This window comes from Rhinopithecus roxellana, chromosome 5 (genome assembly GCF_007565055.1).
Source record: "Rhinopithecus roxellana isolate Shanxi Qingling chromosome 5, ASM756505v1, whole genome shotgun sequence".
Classification (NCBI taxonomy): domain Eukaryota; kingdom Metazoa; phylum Chordata; class Mammalia; order Primates; family Cercopithecidae; genus Rhinopithecus; species Rhinopithecus roxellana.
The window spans coordinates 148,389,488-148,405,180 of NC_044553.1; the positions used below are offsets into that span (position 1 = coordinate 148,389,488).

Genomic DNA, 15,693 nt, shown 5'->3' on the forward strand with positions numbered 1-15,693 from the left:
TGTTTAGACTTGGGTCCCATTCTTATCTCATTATGCATTTGCAAATATTCCAAAATCTGAAAAAATAAAAAATCTGAAACATTTCTGCTCCCAAGCACTTTGGATAAGGGATACTCAACCTTTAGCTAGTTCCCCTCACCTTACCTCAATCCATCTTATCAAATGTATTGTTCTGTATAGGTATACAATGGAGATCAATTGTGAAGTATCTAGGATACTCAACTACTAGTGGGAAAGAGAGGGCTACGAGGATTCCCTCAGCAGCAGGTTTGTTCTAGACTGGCTGGGCAGGAAGGGCCAACGTGTGAATGGCAATGAATTTCAGGGGTCAAAGGAGATCACTGAACTCAGGCTAGATCTAAGCTGGCACCAAAATCCCAGGGGAGCCAAGACAGCAGGCAAAACAACAGAGTCTTCTGGGCAATGGTAAAACCTGGATCCAGTCGGTGCTCCAGATGACACATTTAGTGTAGAGCAAGAGCCAGCCCAGAGCTAGGGAGAAGACACAGTCCTGGCCTTTAAGACAGGCAGCTAGAGAAAGGGAGCTGAGATGAGCCCTCATGCTAATCAGAAAAATATATGCTGGGCAGGACAAACATTGTGGGTTAATGAGAAGGCTGAGGCTGGGCGCAGTGGCTCAAGCCCGTAATCCCAGCACTTTGGGAGGCCGAGAAGGGCGGATCACGAGGTCAGGAGATCGAGACCATCCTGACTTACACGGTGAAACCCCGTCTCTACTAAAAAATACAAAAAACTAGCCAGGCGAGGTGGTGGGCGCCTGTAGTCCCAGCTACTCGGGAGGCTGAAGCAGGACAGAATGCCGTAAACCCGGGAGGCAGAGCTTGCAGTGAGTTGAGATCCAGCCACTGCACTCCAGCCTGGGCGACAGAGCGAAACTCCATCTCAAAAAAAAAAAAAAAAAAGAGAGAGAAGGCTGAGTTGGGAAAGTGGTCCCTAGACTCAGCCCAATTAGAGGCTATTCTTGCCACATTTTAATCCATTCTCCACACTACACTAGAAGAGATCATGTCAACTATAAGTCTGATCGCGTCAGTTGGGCATGACTCACACCTGTAACCCCAGCACTTTGGGAGGCCGAGGTGGGCAGATCACCTGTGGTGAGGAGTTTGAGATCAGCCTGGCCAACATGGCAAAACTCCGTCTCTACTGAAAATACAAAAAATTAGCTGGGCATGGTGGCACGCACCTGTAATCCCAGCTACTTGGGAGGCTGAGGCAGGAGAATCGCTTGAAGCTGGGGGGCGGAAGTTGCAGTGACCCGAGATGGCGCCATTGCACTCCAGCCTGGGTGACAGGGCAAGACTCCATCTTTAAAAAAAAAAAAAAGGCTGATCACCTCACTTCCCTACATAAAACATTTTGATGGCTTCCCGGTATCCTCAGGATAAAGTCTGAACTTGACAACTCTTACAAGACTCTCCTCATCTGGCACTGCCTATCGCTCTAGTCTCATCACTCTGCATTCATCCTTCTGATTGCACCCACCCACTGAAAAAAAAAAATAGGTGTATTTGATAGTAGGCTAACTATGCGTAACAACTCTCAGTTATTCATACTCTCCAGCTGACCTCTGCAGATGCATTCTGTCTAGAATATGCCTTCCCTCCTTGCCTGGCTAAGGCAAAGTCAGGCAAATGGAGACCATCCTCCAGGTCTCACGCTGGCTATCACTTCTCTGATGTCAGCCTTGGTGCCCTCTCCCCAGTCTGCAGTAAGCGTTCTTCTTGTCCATAGTACTTTGTAGTCATCTTTCAGGATTAACTATCTTGGATTCTAACCACCTATATTCTCAACTAGACTCCAAGCTCCTAAAGAGCAAAGCAATATCTATCTTGTTCATTTTCATATAATTCCAGTACCTGCAATGCAGAAGATTCTAACAAATATGTGTTTCCAAAACAAAGAAAGATATAAGCCTAAGAATAAAAAAGCACAGGGAAAGATCTCTCTTACAGTGATTAGGGGACAAAGAGAAGTCAGGAGTACATGTTGGCCACACTAAGTGTGAGGTGAAGGCCACACATACAATCAGGGGTCTTGAGAGGATTTAAAATGTCTAGTGACCGGGTGCAGTGGCTCATGCCTGTAATCCCAGCACTTTGGGAGGCCGAGGCGGGCAGATCACTTGAGGCCAGGAGTTCGAGACCAGCCTGGCCAACATGATGAAACCCCGTTTCTACTAAAAATACAAAAATTTGCTGGGCGTGGTGGCAGGCGCCTGTAATCCCAGCTACTCGGGAGGTTGTAGCAGGAGAATAGCTTGAACAGGGAGGCAGAGACTGCAGTGAGCTGAGATTGTGTCACTGCACTCCAGTCTGGGCAACAGAGTGAGAATCTATCTCACATACATACATACACACAAAAAATGTCTAGAGAAGGTCTAAGTTTCATCACTGAATGTTTAGTTACAAAAAAATGGGTGTCTTAGGGTACTCATGTCACTTGGAGTGTTGCCAGCTTCACTTGGAAGACAGGTGAGTCGGACGGGTTTTTATCTTGTGGGGAGAAGCAGGAAGAATGGCAGAGGAGGGAGAACAAAAAGATTCAGAAAAGTTAAGCTACTTCTATTTCTTTAGAGTTAACATGAGCCTAACGATTGGAGGACACGGTAAAAAAAAAAACAAAGAGCTAAATAAAGAGAAGTGGAGACAATGTAGTATAACATTAGGATGTACAAAGTACAAACTATAAAGCCTATTTTGTTTTCATAATTAACAAAGGTGCACCTACTACATACACTATAGACCAGGCTTGGGGGAAAAAGACAAATGAATCCAAGACTACTCATTTTGCGAGAGCTTAAAGCAAACAACTTTTAGCAGTATTTTAAAGCAAGCTAGTAAAATAAATAGAAGTGAAGTCCAAGGGATTTAAACATGAAAATTTGGGGAAAAAAGAACTTCGCAAAGCAAAACAGACAAAATACAAGGCTAACCAAACAAAGGCTAAATCAAATAAATAGGCATTGCCGTGTGCCCTGGAGAACTGCCAAGGAGAGTAAATTTCAACAAAGAATGCTTCTGCCACCAGTTAGGAAAACTTCAATTCCAGAAAGGCTGAAAGAATGCTTCAGGCACTGCCGAGTGACAAGAGAGGTTTGGGGCTGGAGAGGCAGTAGGTCAGACGTTATTTCAGACTATGTAGACAAACACGAGAACCTTCCTCAAGACGTGTAAAGGCAGCCTACTCCCTCCCAACGTGCTCCACACACAGCTCCTTGTAAGAAACAAATCCAGGTCAAAGATGAGAAATTTGCATCTTCAAGGACTGCCTGTAGCAGCCTTCTCTTCTCAATTTGCAGATAAAAAGACCCTTGTAAATACTTCTCAGCCACCATCCTAGTATCCACAGTCTTGAGATGTTAACAAGTCAATGTAGCCCAAGCAAAACAAAGCACCAGCAATCATTGTGTGAGCCTGGATGCTGGGAACAGAGTCCTGTGGCTTTGGAGCTGGAATTGCTGTAGATCAACTGAGTATTACTCTCTAGGTCAGAGCACAGTTCTCCATTCAGTTGTGGCCTGTAGTAGTCATGGCAATAGAAACTACCACTGCCATGGCAGCAGTCCCCACTGACAGAGCACGTGTCCTGTGCCAGGCACAGGGCTGAGCCATTTGCATGAATTATCCCCGTTAAACCTCCTAACAACCCGTCATTATCTTAATTTTATAGCTGTTCCCTCTACAGATGGGGAAACTAAGGCAAGCTGAGATACTTTTCAAAGGCCTCACAGCTAATAAGCCATGTAGCAGGGATTTAGATCCAGACAATTATTCTAGAACATGCTTTCTTAGCCAACAAAACGGCCAGAAGTCCACAAAAGAAGGCAGTGGCTAATCAACAAACATTTATTCATTGTTGGTATGGTATAGACTATGAACTATGCGGGTTAAAACTGAGATAAAATGGTTTCATTGAAAAAAGAAAAAGAACTAGAATTCCTTTTACTTCCACTTAAAAAAAATATATCCTGAACTTTATCAGCCTTTAAAGAGAAAAAGGATCTCTATTCTAACGTCTAGCATGTCTATCCTGCAAATATCTAGGTTGTTCAAACCATTAAGGAGACTAACAAAACAGGAGTTGATGATACATAGCTCAGGGGCTTTTTGTTTCTTTTTTTTTTTTTGGTTGGCATTACCCAGGCTGATTTAGATCTAAACACTGGGGGACCTCAGGATCTGAAGTTCCTTAAGGTTTCCTGGACTTTCCGGGCTTAGCATTGTTTTTTCCTCAAATTTCTATACTGCTGTCTTTATTGAAATATCTGTACATTAATATATGCTCTTCTTTTTTACATGACCTATTTTTCCAGTGGGACTGAGGGTGAAAATTACAAATGCATATTTAAAGCCATAGGAATATTTAAATTCTCCCTGTTTTTGTCATACGTTTTTAGTACTTTCTATGCGCGACAAAAGATAAAAACTTGTGTGCATGATTAATTGTAATGATGAAAGAATGCTAGGCAGTTGCTTAAGAAACGGGAACAACAAAGGAATAAACTACTGCAGGCATCACCAGGACTGGAATGACACTGCTCTGTGTACTTGATTTCCATGGCAACTAGCAATGGGAAGATGAATGTTTCATAGTCACTGTGCTCTGCAGTACACGTCTATAAATCAAACTTGCATAAAGAGCACAAGATTTCTGCTGTGGGCTGTACCCAGAGCTGGTTTATTTTCCTGTTACTGTATAATTACGGAAAAGAAGCACAAAACAATGAGGTCATTTTTAGTGGGGAACAAACTCAGAAATTACTAATACACCTGCGGCATATGATGCCATTCATCTAGCAAGAAACTAGAAGCAGGCAAGGCAAGCGTGAATGAAAACGCCGCCTGCTTCTGTAGGGAACTCGTTGGCTCTGGCTGAGAACTGCAAATGACAGGCCTGGTGTGCCCTGCCTCCCCTCAGCTCAGCTCTGAGATGGAAGTAGGAGCACCTTAATTAACTGTCAAAGGTATGGCCAAAGTTTTCATTTTGATAATGGGGCGGACATGATACTCCACATTTAGCATGGAAGTTTATTGAGATAGAACAAGTATATATTTATCTACTGAAAATGGCTCATTGTATAGGAGTTAGGATGGAAAAATAATGCCTTGGCATGGAGACCTGAGTTTTGATCCAGGTCTGTGTAACCTTGGGTGAGCCATATACGTTTGACTTCCACTTTCTTAGCTAGAAAATAAGAGAGATGGCATATGTGATTCCTAAAGTCCCTGCCACCATCCAATTCTATGATTCCATAATCTCTAAATCTTAAGGGTCTGAATCTTTTAATCGAATCTAATCAAAGATGTTAGTTGTGCCATTCCTAAAAACATATGTACCTTACACAGTTGTATTTTAAAATTCTATACTGGACTAAAGCCCCTAATTAACAGTATTTTATGATGTTACCACCCACGCTGAAGCCTTCTTCCGATTTGTTCATTCTTCCAAACATGATGCTATCAAAACTTAATACAACTATCAGTTTTTCAAAGTTAAAAAAATTTTTTTACAATCTTATAACTTTTTAAAATAATATTTTTAAAAAATTTAAATTTATCTTTCTTGCTCTTCCATAGATAAGGGCTGCTTATCAATTCCTGCAAAGCAGAAAGCATCCTGCTTCTTGAGTCTGCAGCTCTCAGAAGCATCTTCAGGCTCTCTAAGAATTCGTCTTTGTATGTCGGAGACCCAGCAAGAAAAGTGTTGAGTAAAAGTTTGTGGAATAAATGGATAAATGAACTGTTGGGGACACTGCTGCTATACCTGTCAGCAACCCTGTGCTCCCTTCTCCAATCTTAAACATTTAGGCAGGTTCAGATCAACATGGAAACATCCCAGGGTAGACGGGCAAATATCTGAACACCACATATAGCTAACAATATGAGTATCTCTCTTGTGAGTCTTTACAAAATCCTTGTGGAACTTTACAACCTGGAAACATCTCATCAATGCAGCATGAGGCATCATTAGACACAAGGAGAGACTCCAGTCCTAAGGCCCTGGCTAAGAGCATGGGACGTGGTGGAGGCTCAAAAAGAACCGAGTCTGTGCTTAAGCTAGAAAAGGACAGGGTGAGGAGCACTTAATCAGCACATCTGTTATCTCAGGTGATGTTTATGTCAACTCTCACGGGAAGACGCTATTATCTCCATTTTACAAACTGGAAAAACTGAGCAGTAGAGAATCTGCATAAGTAATTAAGAGACAGTTATGAAAGGCTGGGTACAGTGGCTCACGCCTGTAATCCCAGCACTTTGGGAGGCTGAAGCAGCTGGATCACTTGAGGCCAGGAGTTGGAGACCAACCTGGCCAACACGGTGAAACCCCATCTCTACTAAAAAATTAGCCGGGCGTGGTGGCGCACACCTGTAGTCCCAGCTACTTGGGAAGCTTAGGTATGAGAATCACTTGAACCCGGGAGGTAGAGGTTGTAGTGAGCTGAGATTGTGCCACTGCACTCCAGCCTGGGCAACAGAGTGAGACCTTGGTCTAAAAAAAAAAAAAAGAGAGAGAGAGAGTTATGAAATATGTAGGGAAATTCAAAATCTGATCTGATCTGACTCCAAAGGCTGTGTTCTTCTGACTGTATCTCAGGACACATTCAAGCAACAGGCTATTGCTCCATTTGGACTTTTTCAGGGCTAAACAGTAAAGGGTTAAACAAACAAACCTAGCCCCTAACCAAAAAAAAAAAAAAAAAAAAAAAAAAAAAGCAATGTTCCTGCTGTCCCAGGAATACATTAATGGTAAAAAATAAAATAAAATAAAATAAAAATATTAGCAATAATAACACAAGTCAATATTTTTAAAGACCTAAATTCGACAATAAATATAGCCAGGGACATCACTCTCCTTCTCTGTACACATTATTGTTTGCTCCTCCACTCTCCAGGCAAGCACACTAAAGGCTACTTCCAGGGTGGAGTCAGATGTTATACAACTTCACCATTTCCAATATGTGAATATTAACATAGGCCAACGACATCATTACAGAAGCTATATATCATTATAGAAATGTATTCTGCTGGTCACCAGAGGGGTTAGCTTTGCTTCCTAACCTTAGAAAATGCGATAATTTGGGTATATGTTTTCAGTACAAATTTTTCAAAAACTACGAAAATAATGCTTATTAAGAAAGGCTCCTGGTTAACCTGTTCTTTCAATCAGTTTCTTAGCAGAGTTTTTGGCACCACCAACTGGCGAAAGAGGTCTACTGCAAAGGTGCTTAGCTCTCAATCTGGTTCATTGAGATGATCATACATTTATTTCACATTTAATTTATGGTGAAGCAACTTATTTCAGTCACTAAATAAAATTAGAAATGCATTTCTTTGTCAGACAAATAAATAGTAATCCACTCTGGCTTTTTCACCTGAGAAGAAAGTATGTTTTGGTTAGTAAAGGTCACCAGAGAAAACTCAATCTACCCACCAAAGTTAATTTGATTTATTCTGCCATAAACTCACACTGAAAAAGCAAACACTGAGAACTACAATGAAAATCAGAAACTAAAAGAGAGAGCAAACTAAATGGTATCAAATACTATGCTAGCCTCCAGTGTTTATATCAGACATTAATTTAAATGTTTGATATAAAAATGATTGAGGAGGTAATTTCACGTTTGTTAAAAAACTGAACTTTTCCCACCAAGATTCATGTCTCAAAGACGGATGCTGCCACCTGACCTGTGAATATATATGCTATCTAGCCATCCTTCCTGTTTAATTGAGCCACACCTAGCAATGGATACCAGTATAAAGAGAGCAAAGCCAAGCCCTTAGGGCACAACTCTGATCTCTGCACAATGAATCATGAAAATAAATATCCCTGAAGGATAGTCTAATTTTTCCCCCCAAAACAATGTATTTTCTAGGGAGAATGGCTCAGGAAAAAAAAAAAAAAAAGAAAAAAAAACAATTTGTGGATACAAGTTGTCTACGAGAAGTATATCTAGCCACTTCTGATAATAAATTTGTAACCCACAGAATAAACCGCACCAACTTTATGACAAAACTGGTCATTGAAGAAACTTCTTTAATAGACTATGTAAAAGAGAGAGAGAAAAAAGAAAGAACCATCCAAAGAATCAAATTTGACTCTGATGGCAGGGTTTGGTTAAAAGCCATCTGACAGAGCTTAAAACTACCATGACAATTTTGTGATAATAGCAGTTTAAATTGCTATACAAATGTGTACTCAATTCATATGTGTTAAAGCCTCCAAGTCTAAATCTGCAATTGAAAGTCTATTAAAGAAGACCATTTGAAATAGGCCCAGAAAAAAGTAAGGGCCAGCAGCTGCTCTATCCAATTTAACACATAATTTGAACTTGTAAACTTTGATCAGATTAATTCTATTTCTTTGCCCACTTCATTCATTCATTTGTTCATGTATTTGTCAAATACTCTCTCCTGCAAACACAGTTAAATTTTTACAAGGAGAGAACAAGAGTGAGACCCTCCTGCTCCTTCCTCTCCTTGGACGAGAGTCTCGATATACCATGGCAAGGATTTCTAACTGAAGTCATGACTGGATTATCAGGAATCCTAACAATAAGACTTGGGTTAAGAAAAGCATTTTTAAACTTTTATTTATTTTTGTTTCTAAATATATCCTTTAATATGACTTATGTCATGAGTCTCACTAAGTCTGTGTAGACATTTTTTGAGGTATGACTAACAAAAAATTGTGCATATTTAAGGTATACAAGATGACGTTTCGATAAAAGTATACTTTGTGTAATGACTCACAGTCAAGCCAATTAGCATATCCATCACCTGATATGCTTTGTGTGTGTGTGTGTGTGTGTGTGTGTGTGTGTGTGTGTGTGTGTGTGTATGTGTGTTGAAAACACTCAAGATCTGCTCCCTTGGCAAATCTGAAGTACACAACACATTAACTATAGTTACCATGCTGTACATTAGATCACTAGAATTCATTCACCTTATAACTAAAAGTTTGTATCCTCTGACCGACATCTCCCCATCTTCCCCACTCCCCAGCCCCCGGCAACTACCATTTCACTCTTTTTCTCTAAGTTTGACCATTTTAGATTTCACATATAAGAATATCACGCGCAATATTTGTCTTTCTGTGTCTGGCTTCGTTCACTTAGCACAAGGTCCCAGATGACTCCATGCTGTCACAAATGGCAGGATTTCCTTCTTTTTTAAGGCTGACTAATATTCTGCTGTACACACATACCACAATTTCCTTATCCATTGATCCAATGGAGGGCACTTCGGTCGTTTCCATATCTCGGCTATTGTGAATAACGCTGCAGTTAACATGGGAGTGCAGACATTTCATTCTACCTGTAAATTCAGTCTACTCCATCATTATCATTACTAGGCAGTGGCATTCCTAAACAAGAAAATAACATTTTGAGGTTACGAAAACACTTGACCATTAACAAGTACCAGCAACATGATTATAATCAAATAAAAAATTCTGATTGCCCTAGGGGCTTGGTTCTGTGACTTCTTTGACCAAAAAAATAATAATAATTGTGAATTAGTTCAGTTTGGTTTGAATTTAGCAATAAAGGACTCTCAGCTTTATCTGTAAAATGGACAGAAATGCTGTTGATATGGTGAGTCACTGTAAGGACTAAGGAAGATAACACGTAGTCGGTGATCAATGAATAGGAAGCACTGTCACTGCAGTGGACGATACAGTGCAATGAAAGCTGGGGAAGAGCGAGAATCAAGGACTGGCTCTCCAGGCGGGGTGTGAATGCTGCGAGAAGCTGGCAACAATGAACCCTGAGCAAAAGGACAGGGGGCAACTGAGGCACTTATTTGGAGACAGCAGCTTTCTTGGATGGATATGAATATATCTTCAAGCAGGGATAGGCATTATAAACAGAAGTGGGAATGGCTGACGGAGAAATGCCTTAGATCAAAAAAAAGGGAAGAGATAAGACCAGAACAAAAGAGAGGAATTAGGAAAAAAAAAAAAGAAGAAACCCCTTTTCCTTAGAAATAAGATTAAAGGAAGGCCGGACGTGTTGGCTCACGCCCGTAATCCCAGCACTTTGGGAGGCCAAGGCGGGTAGATCACCTGAGGTTAGGCGTTCCAGACCAGCCTGACCAACATGGTGAAATCCCATCTCTACCAAAAATACAAAAATTAGCCGGCCATGGTAGCCTGTAATCCCAGCTACTTGGGGGGCTGAGGCAGGGGAATCGCTTGAACCTGGGAAGTGGAGGTTGCAGTGAGCCGACATCGCACCATTACATTCCAGCCTGTGTGACAGAGCGAGACTCCATCTCAAAAAAAAAAAAAAAAAAAGAAAGAAAGAAAGGAAATTAAAGGAATTCAAAAAACTTAAGAGGTGACGAGAAGGTAGTAAACCCAGGAAGAGGCCATGATCCTCTCCATGAAGAAAAAGGCAAGATCACCTGCAAAGCACCGTAGTGGGAAAGGTTTGGTACAACCACGACAGAGAATACATCCTTACAGAGAGCAAGAGATGTGATCTCATATGGCAACTCTAATGAGCTGGCTTGGGGTATTGTACTGAGAAGAACTCTGAGTTCTGCAGAAGAGGGCAGCCACAGGTACAGGAGGGGTCAGTGGCAGGCATGTCAACTACTTGCCATCCCTGTAACAGGGAACTGAAGCCAGCTGAGTTACACTTCTCCTGGATCGCAGTAGGGGTATTGCATGACCTGAGTGACAGGCATACCAGATCTCTGCATGAAATGGAAGGCATTCTGGAATGACACAGGACCAGGGTGGGGGAACTGAGTACAGAACACAGATTCTGGTAGCCCAAACACTTTGGTCAAGTAGAGATCAGTTTCTGCCTGAACTGTGACATGGTCCCATTCTGGGATCAAGGCCGGCACCAGGGGATCTAAGCAAGAGGATCCAGGAAGGTGGATGGCAGAGTTGAGAGATTTCTCAGACATCACACTTGATGAGAGAGAGAGAGAGAGACAGAGAGAGAGAAACTAATTCACTGTGGAATGTATGATGGGGAGGCAGACACATTAAAGAAAGAAGGCGCCGGGCGCGGTGGCTCAAGCCTGTAATCCCAGCACTTTGGGAGGCTGAGACGGGCTGATCACAAGGTCAGGAGATCGAGACCATCCTGGCTAACACGGTGAAACCCCGTCTCTACTAAAAATACAAAAAACTAGCCGGGCGAGATGGCGGGCACCTGTAGTCCCAGCTACTCCGGAGGCTGAGGCAGGAGAATGGCGTAAACCCGGGAGGCGGAGCTTGCAGTGAGCTGAGATAGGGCCACTGTACTCCAGCCCGGGGGACAGAGCAAGACTCCATCTCAAAAAAAAAAAAAAAAAAAAAAAGAAAGAAAGAAAGAAGGCAAGTGATAAGTAAGCTTCAGATCTCAGATCGGCCAAGAGCAGGTCCAAGCACGTGAGCCCACTTAACAGTGCAGGCCCTGCAGTATGGGTCAGAACAAAGGGCGGGGGCCTTGGACAGAGGCCTAAAGGAGGAAAAAGTGGTGTCAACATTGATTCTTGGGCTTAATGGCAGCTAAAGAGACTAGAGGTGTGGCATGTGGAGGACATGGCACTGGGAGAAAGGAGGGGGATTGGGAATAATGACAAGAGTCCAGGATCCATGTCTAGCCACCAGTAACCAGTCCTGGGTTAAGATTCTAAAAACTCCATGAGTGGGAGGCAGGTAGAAGTAAGTGATAAACAGGGAGAGTAGGGGAGAAAGTAAAGGGTATTAGTATTAGTACTTGTTCTGCCTTTCCTGGGGCTGGCTTAGGAAATGGGTGAGCCAGAGTCTACCAAAGGAGCCATCATCAGTAGCTTCAAGGGCTAAGACAGGCAGAGGTAAGAGCGAGTGCAGGAACTACGAGGCTTCACAGTAAGTCTGTAGTGGATTTAATCACTGCTTTGCCCTGATTTTCTCCAGCAGCAGGTTGCGACCAAGGAGGGAAGAACAGATAATGTGGCCCAGCTGGAATTTATAAAACACAATGCTAAACTCACAGTAACTGATTAAAGAGTCTTCCAAGTGAATCAAAGTATAACCCTGCCTTATGAAGAGAAAGCCATGAATTTCGTTTAGCACTCCCACTCCAGTTAAAATTATGATAAAACTCCATTCAGCAATTTTCAATATACTTGGCTTTTATAATTTATTTGGCAAATACTTTGGTCTTGTGATATAATTCCATAGGCAAGATGCATAACACACGGGTTCCTATCAGAGCAATCTGAACTGGAATGCCTTCTACAGCTTGATGGATAAAATATTGCATCAGTTTCCTTTCGCATATTTTTTCAAATGAAATCTCAAGTATAACAATCCAAACCAAACCACTTCGTAGGAACAGGGAAAAGCCATATAACCATGCAGCCAGTGCATCAAGAATGCTCTTAGGGTAGAGTAAATAGGCCTTGCTTCCTGGCGTTTATGCTAGGCAATGGAGGGATACAAAAGCATGCTTCCTACCTTCAGGGTCTTTACACTGTTGAAAGACATGAGAAAGGAATATAACAGTGATTAAGAGCACAAGCTGGAAAGGCAGCCTCCTTGGGTTTGAACCTTGGTTCCATCAGCCACCAGGTGGTGGCCTTGAGCAAGTTCTTAGACCACTCTGAGCTTTTTCTTCATGTGTAAAATGGGGGCAGACAGAGCCCAACCCAAGTGGTTCATGTGAGGATTTGTTCAGCACAGTGCCTGGCACATGGAAAACACTCAGTAAATACTAGTTGCCAGTGGTGTTGTGGTTGCTACTATTAGATATGTCAATATGTCAAGTGTTATAGGAGTTCTACAGAAGAGGAAAGATATTTTGTGGGCTGGAGTGATAAAGAAAGGCTACATAGGGCCGGGTGCAGTGGCTCATGCCTGGGATCCCAGCACTCTGGGAGTCTGAGGCAGGTGGATCACTTGAGGCCAGGGGTTGAGACCAGCCTGGTCAACATGGTGAAACCCCATCTCTACTATAAATACAAAAATTAGCTGGGCATAGTGGCGGGCACCTGTAATCCCAGCTACTTGGAAGGCTGAGGCAGAAGAATCACTTGAACCTGGGAAGCAGAGGTTGCAATGAGCCGAGATCACGCCACTGAACTCCAGTCTAGGTGACAAAGTGAGACTGTCCAAAAAAAAAAAAAGAAAGAAAGACTACATAGAAGAATGTTCAGCTAAGGAATGGATACCGTTCAGATATGTGGATGGGGAAGTGAGAGAAGAGGAAAGAGACCAGTGAACCTGCCATGAACAAAAATGCTAGGAGAGAAATGAGACAGTATATGGCAAGAAGACCAGAGTGACGGAGTAGGATGAAATACTGGGGGACATGCAAAAAAGGCACAGCTGTTTCTGTCTATAGGGGCCTTGTATGTCAGGCTAAGGAATCTAGACATTATCTGGTAGGGAATAAAAAGCTATTGAAGTTAGGAAGTAACATAAATAGAAATGATAATTTACTCGAATTATCCAAAATTTAAGTAGGGTAGGCCAATGATTTTAAAACTTTAATGTGCATATGAATCACCTAGGAATATTAAATATGTCTGACTCAGTACCTTTGGAGTGGGTCCTAAGATTAGGCATTGCAAATAAGCTCCCTGATGCTGATGCCACTGGTCTTTAGAGAACTCTTTGAATGTCAAGGATGCATCTATTCAAGGTAGCCTGATGGAGAATGATGGGGTAGGAGGTAGGCGGACAAGATGGCCAGACATAAGGCAGCAAACTCATAGGTTGCTGTCATCGATAAAAATGTAGTACTGGAAATCTTTGGTCTTGATTTTAGTCTATATATAAGGTGGACAATCAAAACTTTGATGTAATTCTTAATTCCTGGCCTACTTTGTCATGGCATTTCAAAACAATGTTAAGCATCTCATAAAATATGTATTTTATTAAATACAGATTTCTCTTATCAAAAATTCCACCTAGAAGTTAGCTATCTACTACAAAAGAAAAACATGAGAAATTGATTCCTTTTTCTATAAAGGAAATGGCATGAATACATTCATGATGTGTGGCTATTAATAACTTCAAGGATGACTGAAAGGGTTAGCAACATTTGGTCATAGAAAGAAACCATGGCAGCAGTTTCCTATGTGACAGCTGAATTAAAAGAAAAATAGCCCTCATGCTATTACAGCAAGAACGGCATATTCAGCCATATATGTAGATGAGGAATTGGATACATCGGCCACAACACTTTCTATAGTGACATCCCAAAAACTAAACCCAGGGTTGGGTGGCTGTCAAACCCAGTAATTTCCTCTTGAGAACAGTCTTTGTCACACTGACAGACCACATCTATATTCATGCTGTGGTGGATTCTGAATAATATCTGTGGTACGCAGAGAAAATAAAGGAGACGGCCATGCTATTCTCCATGATAGATGACGCCACCAGTGAATTTCAGAGTTGGAGAAGCCTGCCAGATCCTATAACACAACACCCTTTTTTCTCAGATGAGAGTGCAGTCCAGAGAGGTTCACTGATTTGTGGAAAAATGGGTCAGAGGCAGAGCTGGGCCTAGAACTCATCCTGGGGTTTGACTGGACTCCTGACCTTAACATGGTGCCAGTGTGGTATTCAAAGAGTAAAATAAATAACAGTAATAAAAAGCCTGTTTTTTTTAAAATGAAATAAGCCAATCATTTACATAAGATGAAGTCATCTATTGAAGACCTACAAAACTGTGCTAGGAGCGTGGGGAGTGTGATCATGAATACCCTACTATGCCTTCTCACGTTTAGCTCCCATTCTGACACTGGAAATAACACATGGGTACAAATAACTATGAAAAAGCACGAAGAAGAAAGATATTTATAAAAGATTAGGAGTTTAAAGCAGAAGGTGAAGACAATTTCCTTTTTGGAAAGGTGTCTTTCCAAAAGGTGGCAGGGTAGGGCCAGCTTTCGAGATAAGAAGTATCTTAACAGCTGGGCCTTGAAGGATGAATAGAATTTGTATCCGGATGGGTTTAACATAAGAGAAGACTTCAAAATCTGAGCTTCCTAAATGTGAAGAGACTAAATATCCCTTCCAATCTAATAATATATCCTTCATAAGTTAGCTTAACTGAAGAAACCAAAATAACATAATCTATTTGAAAATCTATGTAACAAAGTCATCTTCTCTACTTGCTTCCTGGTCCAGTTTTTGAGTTTCAATTCCTCCATTTCTAAAGTTCATACTGGTAAAAAAGACAATCAAAACCAATTAAGAACCCTGCGAAAAATTGGTATTTTCTTAAAATGACTAGAATATAATCATTTCTATAGCTGAATTTTTAAAGTACAGTTTTATTCAATATTTCACATGTGAAAGTGCCTAGAAGTCCCTCAGAGAGGAAATTCTGAGGTCAGCTTGAAAAGCTGGGTGTGGTCGCACGTGCCTGTAGTCCCAGCTACCTGGGAGGCTGAGGCAGGAGAATTGCTCGAACCCGGGAGTCGGAGGTTGCAGTGAGCCTAGACTGTGGCATCGCACTCCAGCCTGGGTGACAGAGCAAGACTTCGTCTCAAAAAAAACCATGACTTTGCTTTCCTCTTAGAGCTGGTAGTCACAATTTGTGTATTCGTGTACTATATCAAAGATGATGTTTCATTATTAGTCAGAATTTCTACCCACCAAAAATGGCAGAAGATCAAGAGATATAAGAGCTGTTTGTACTACAGTACTGTTTGTACTATAGAATTAATGTTAGATAAG

General features: G+C 41.7%; 1 protein-coding gene across 8 annotated transcripts in view; it reads right to left on the bottom strand.

The window, feature by feature from the left end:
- EFCAB11 (EF-hand calcium binding domain 11) overlaps positions 1 to 15,693 on the bottom strand; it is a 172,815-nt gene that overhangs the window by 123,731 nt on the left and 33,391 nt on the right. Inside the window, exon 6 of one of the 8 annotated variants that reach the window (XR_004057362.1) lies at positions 9,229 to 9,387. The exons of 6 other annotated variants lie outside the window; for them this stretch is intronic. Coding sequence is in view for 1 of the 2 variants with exons in the window: in XM_030930906.1 (XP_030786766.1) it covers positions 9,372 to 9,387 (16 nt within the window). In the remaining variant the exon portion in view is untranslated. Of the gene's footprint in view, positions 1 to 9,101; positions 9,388 to 15,693 lie in introns of those variants that run through there. One more of the 8 variants, XM_030930906.1, reaches the window with a different exon arrangement.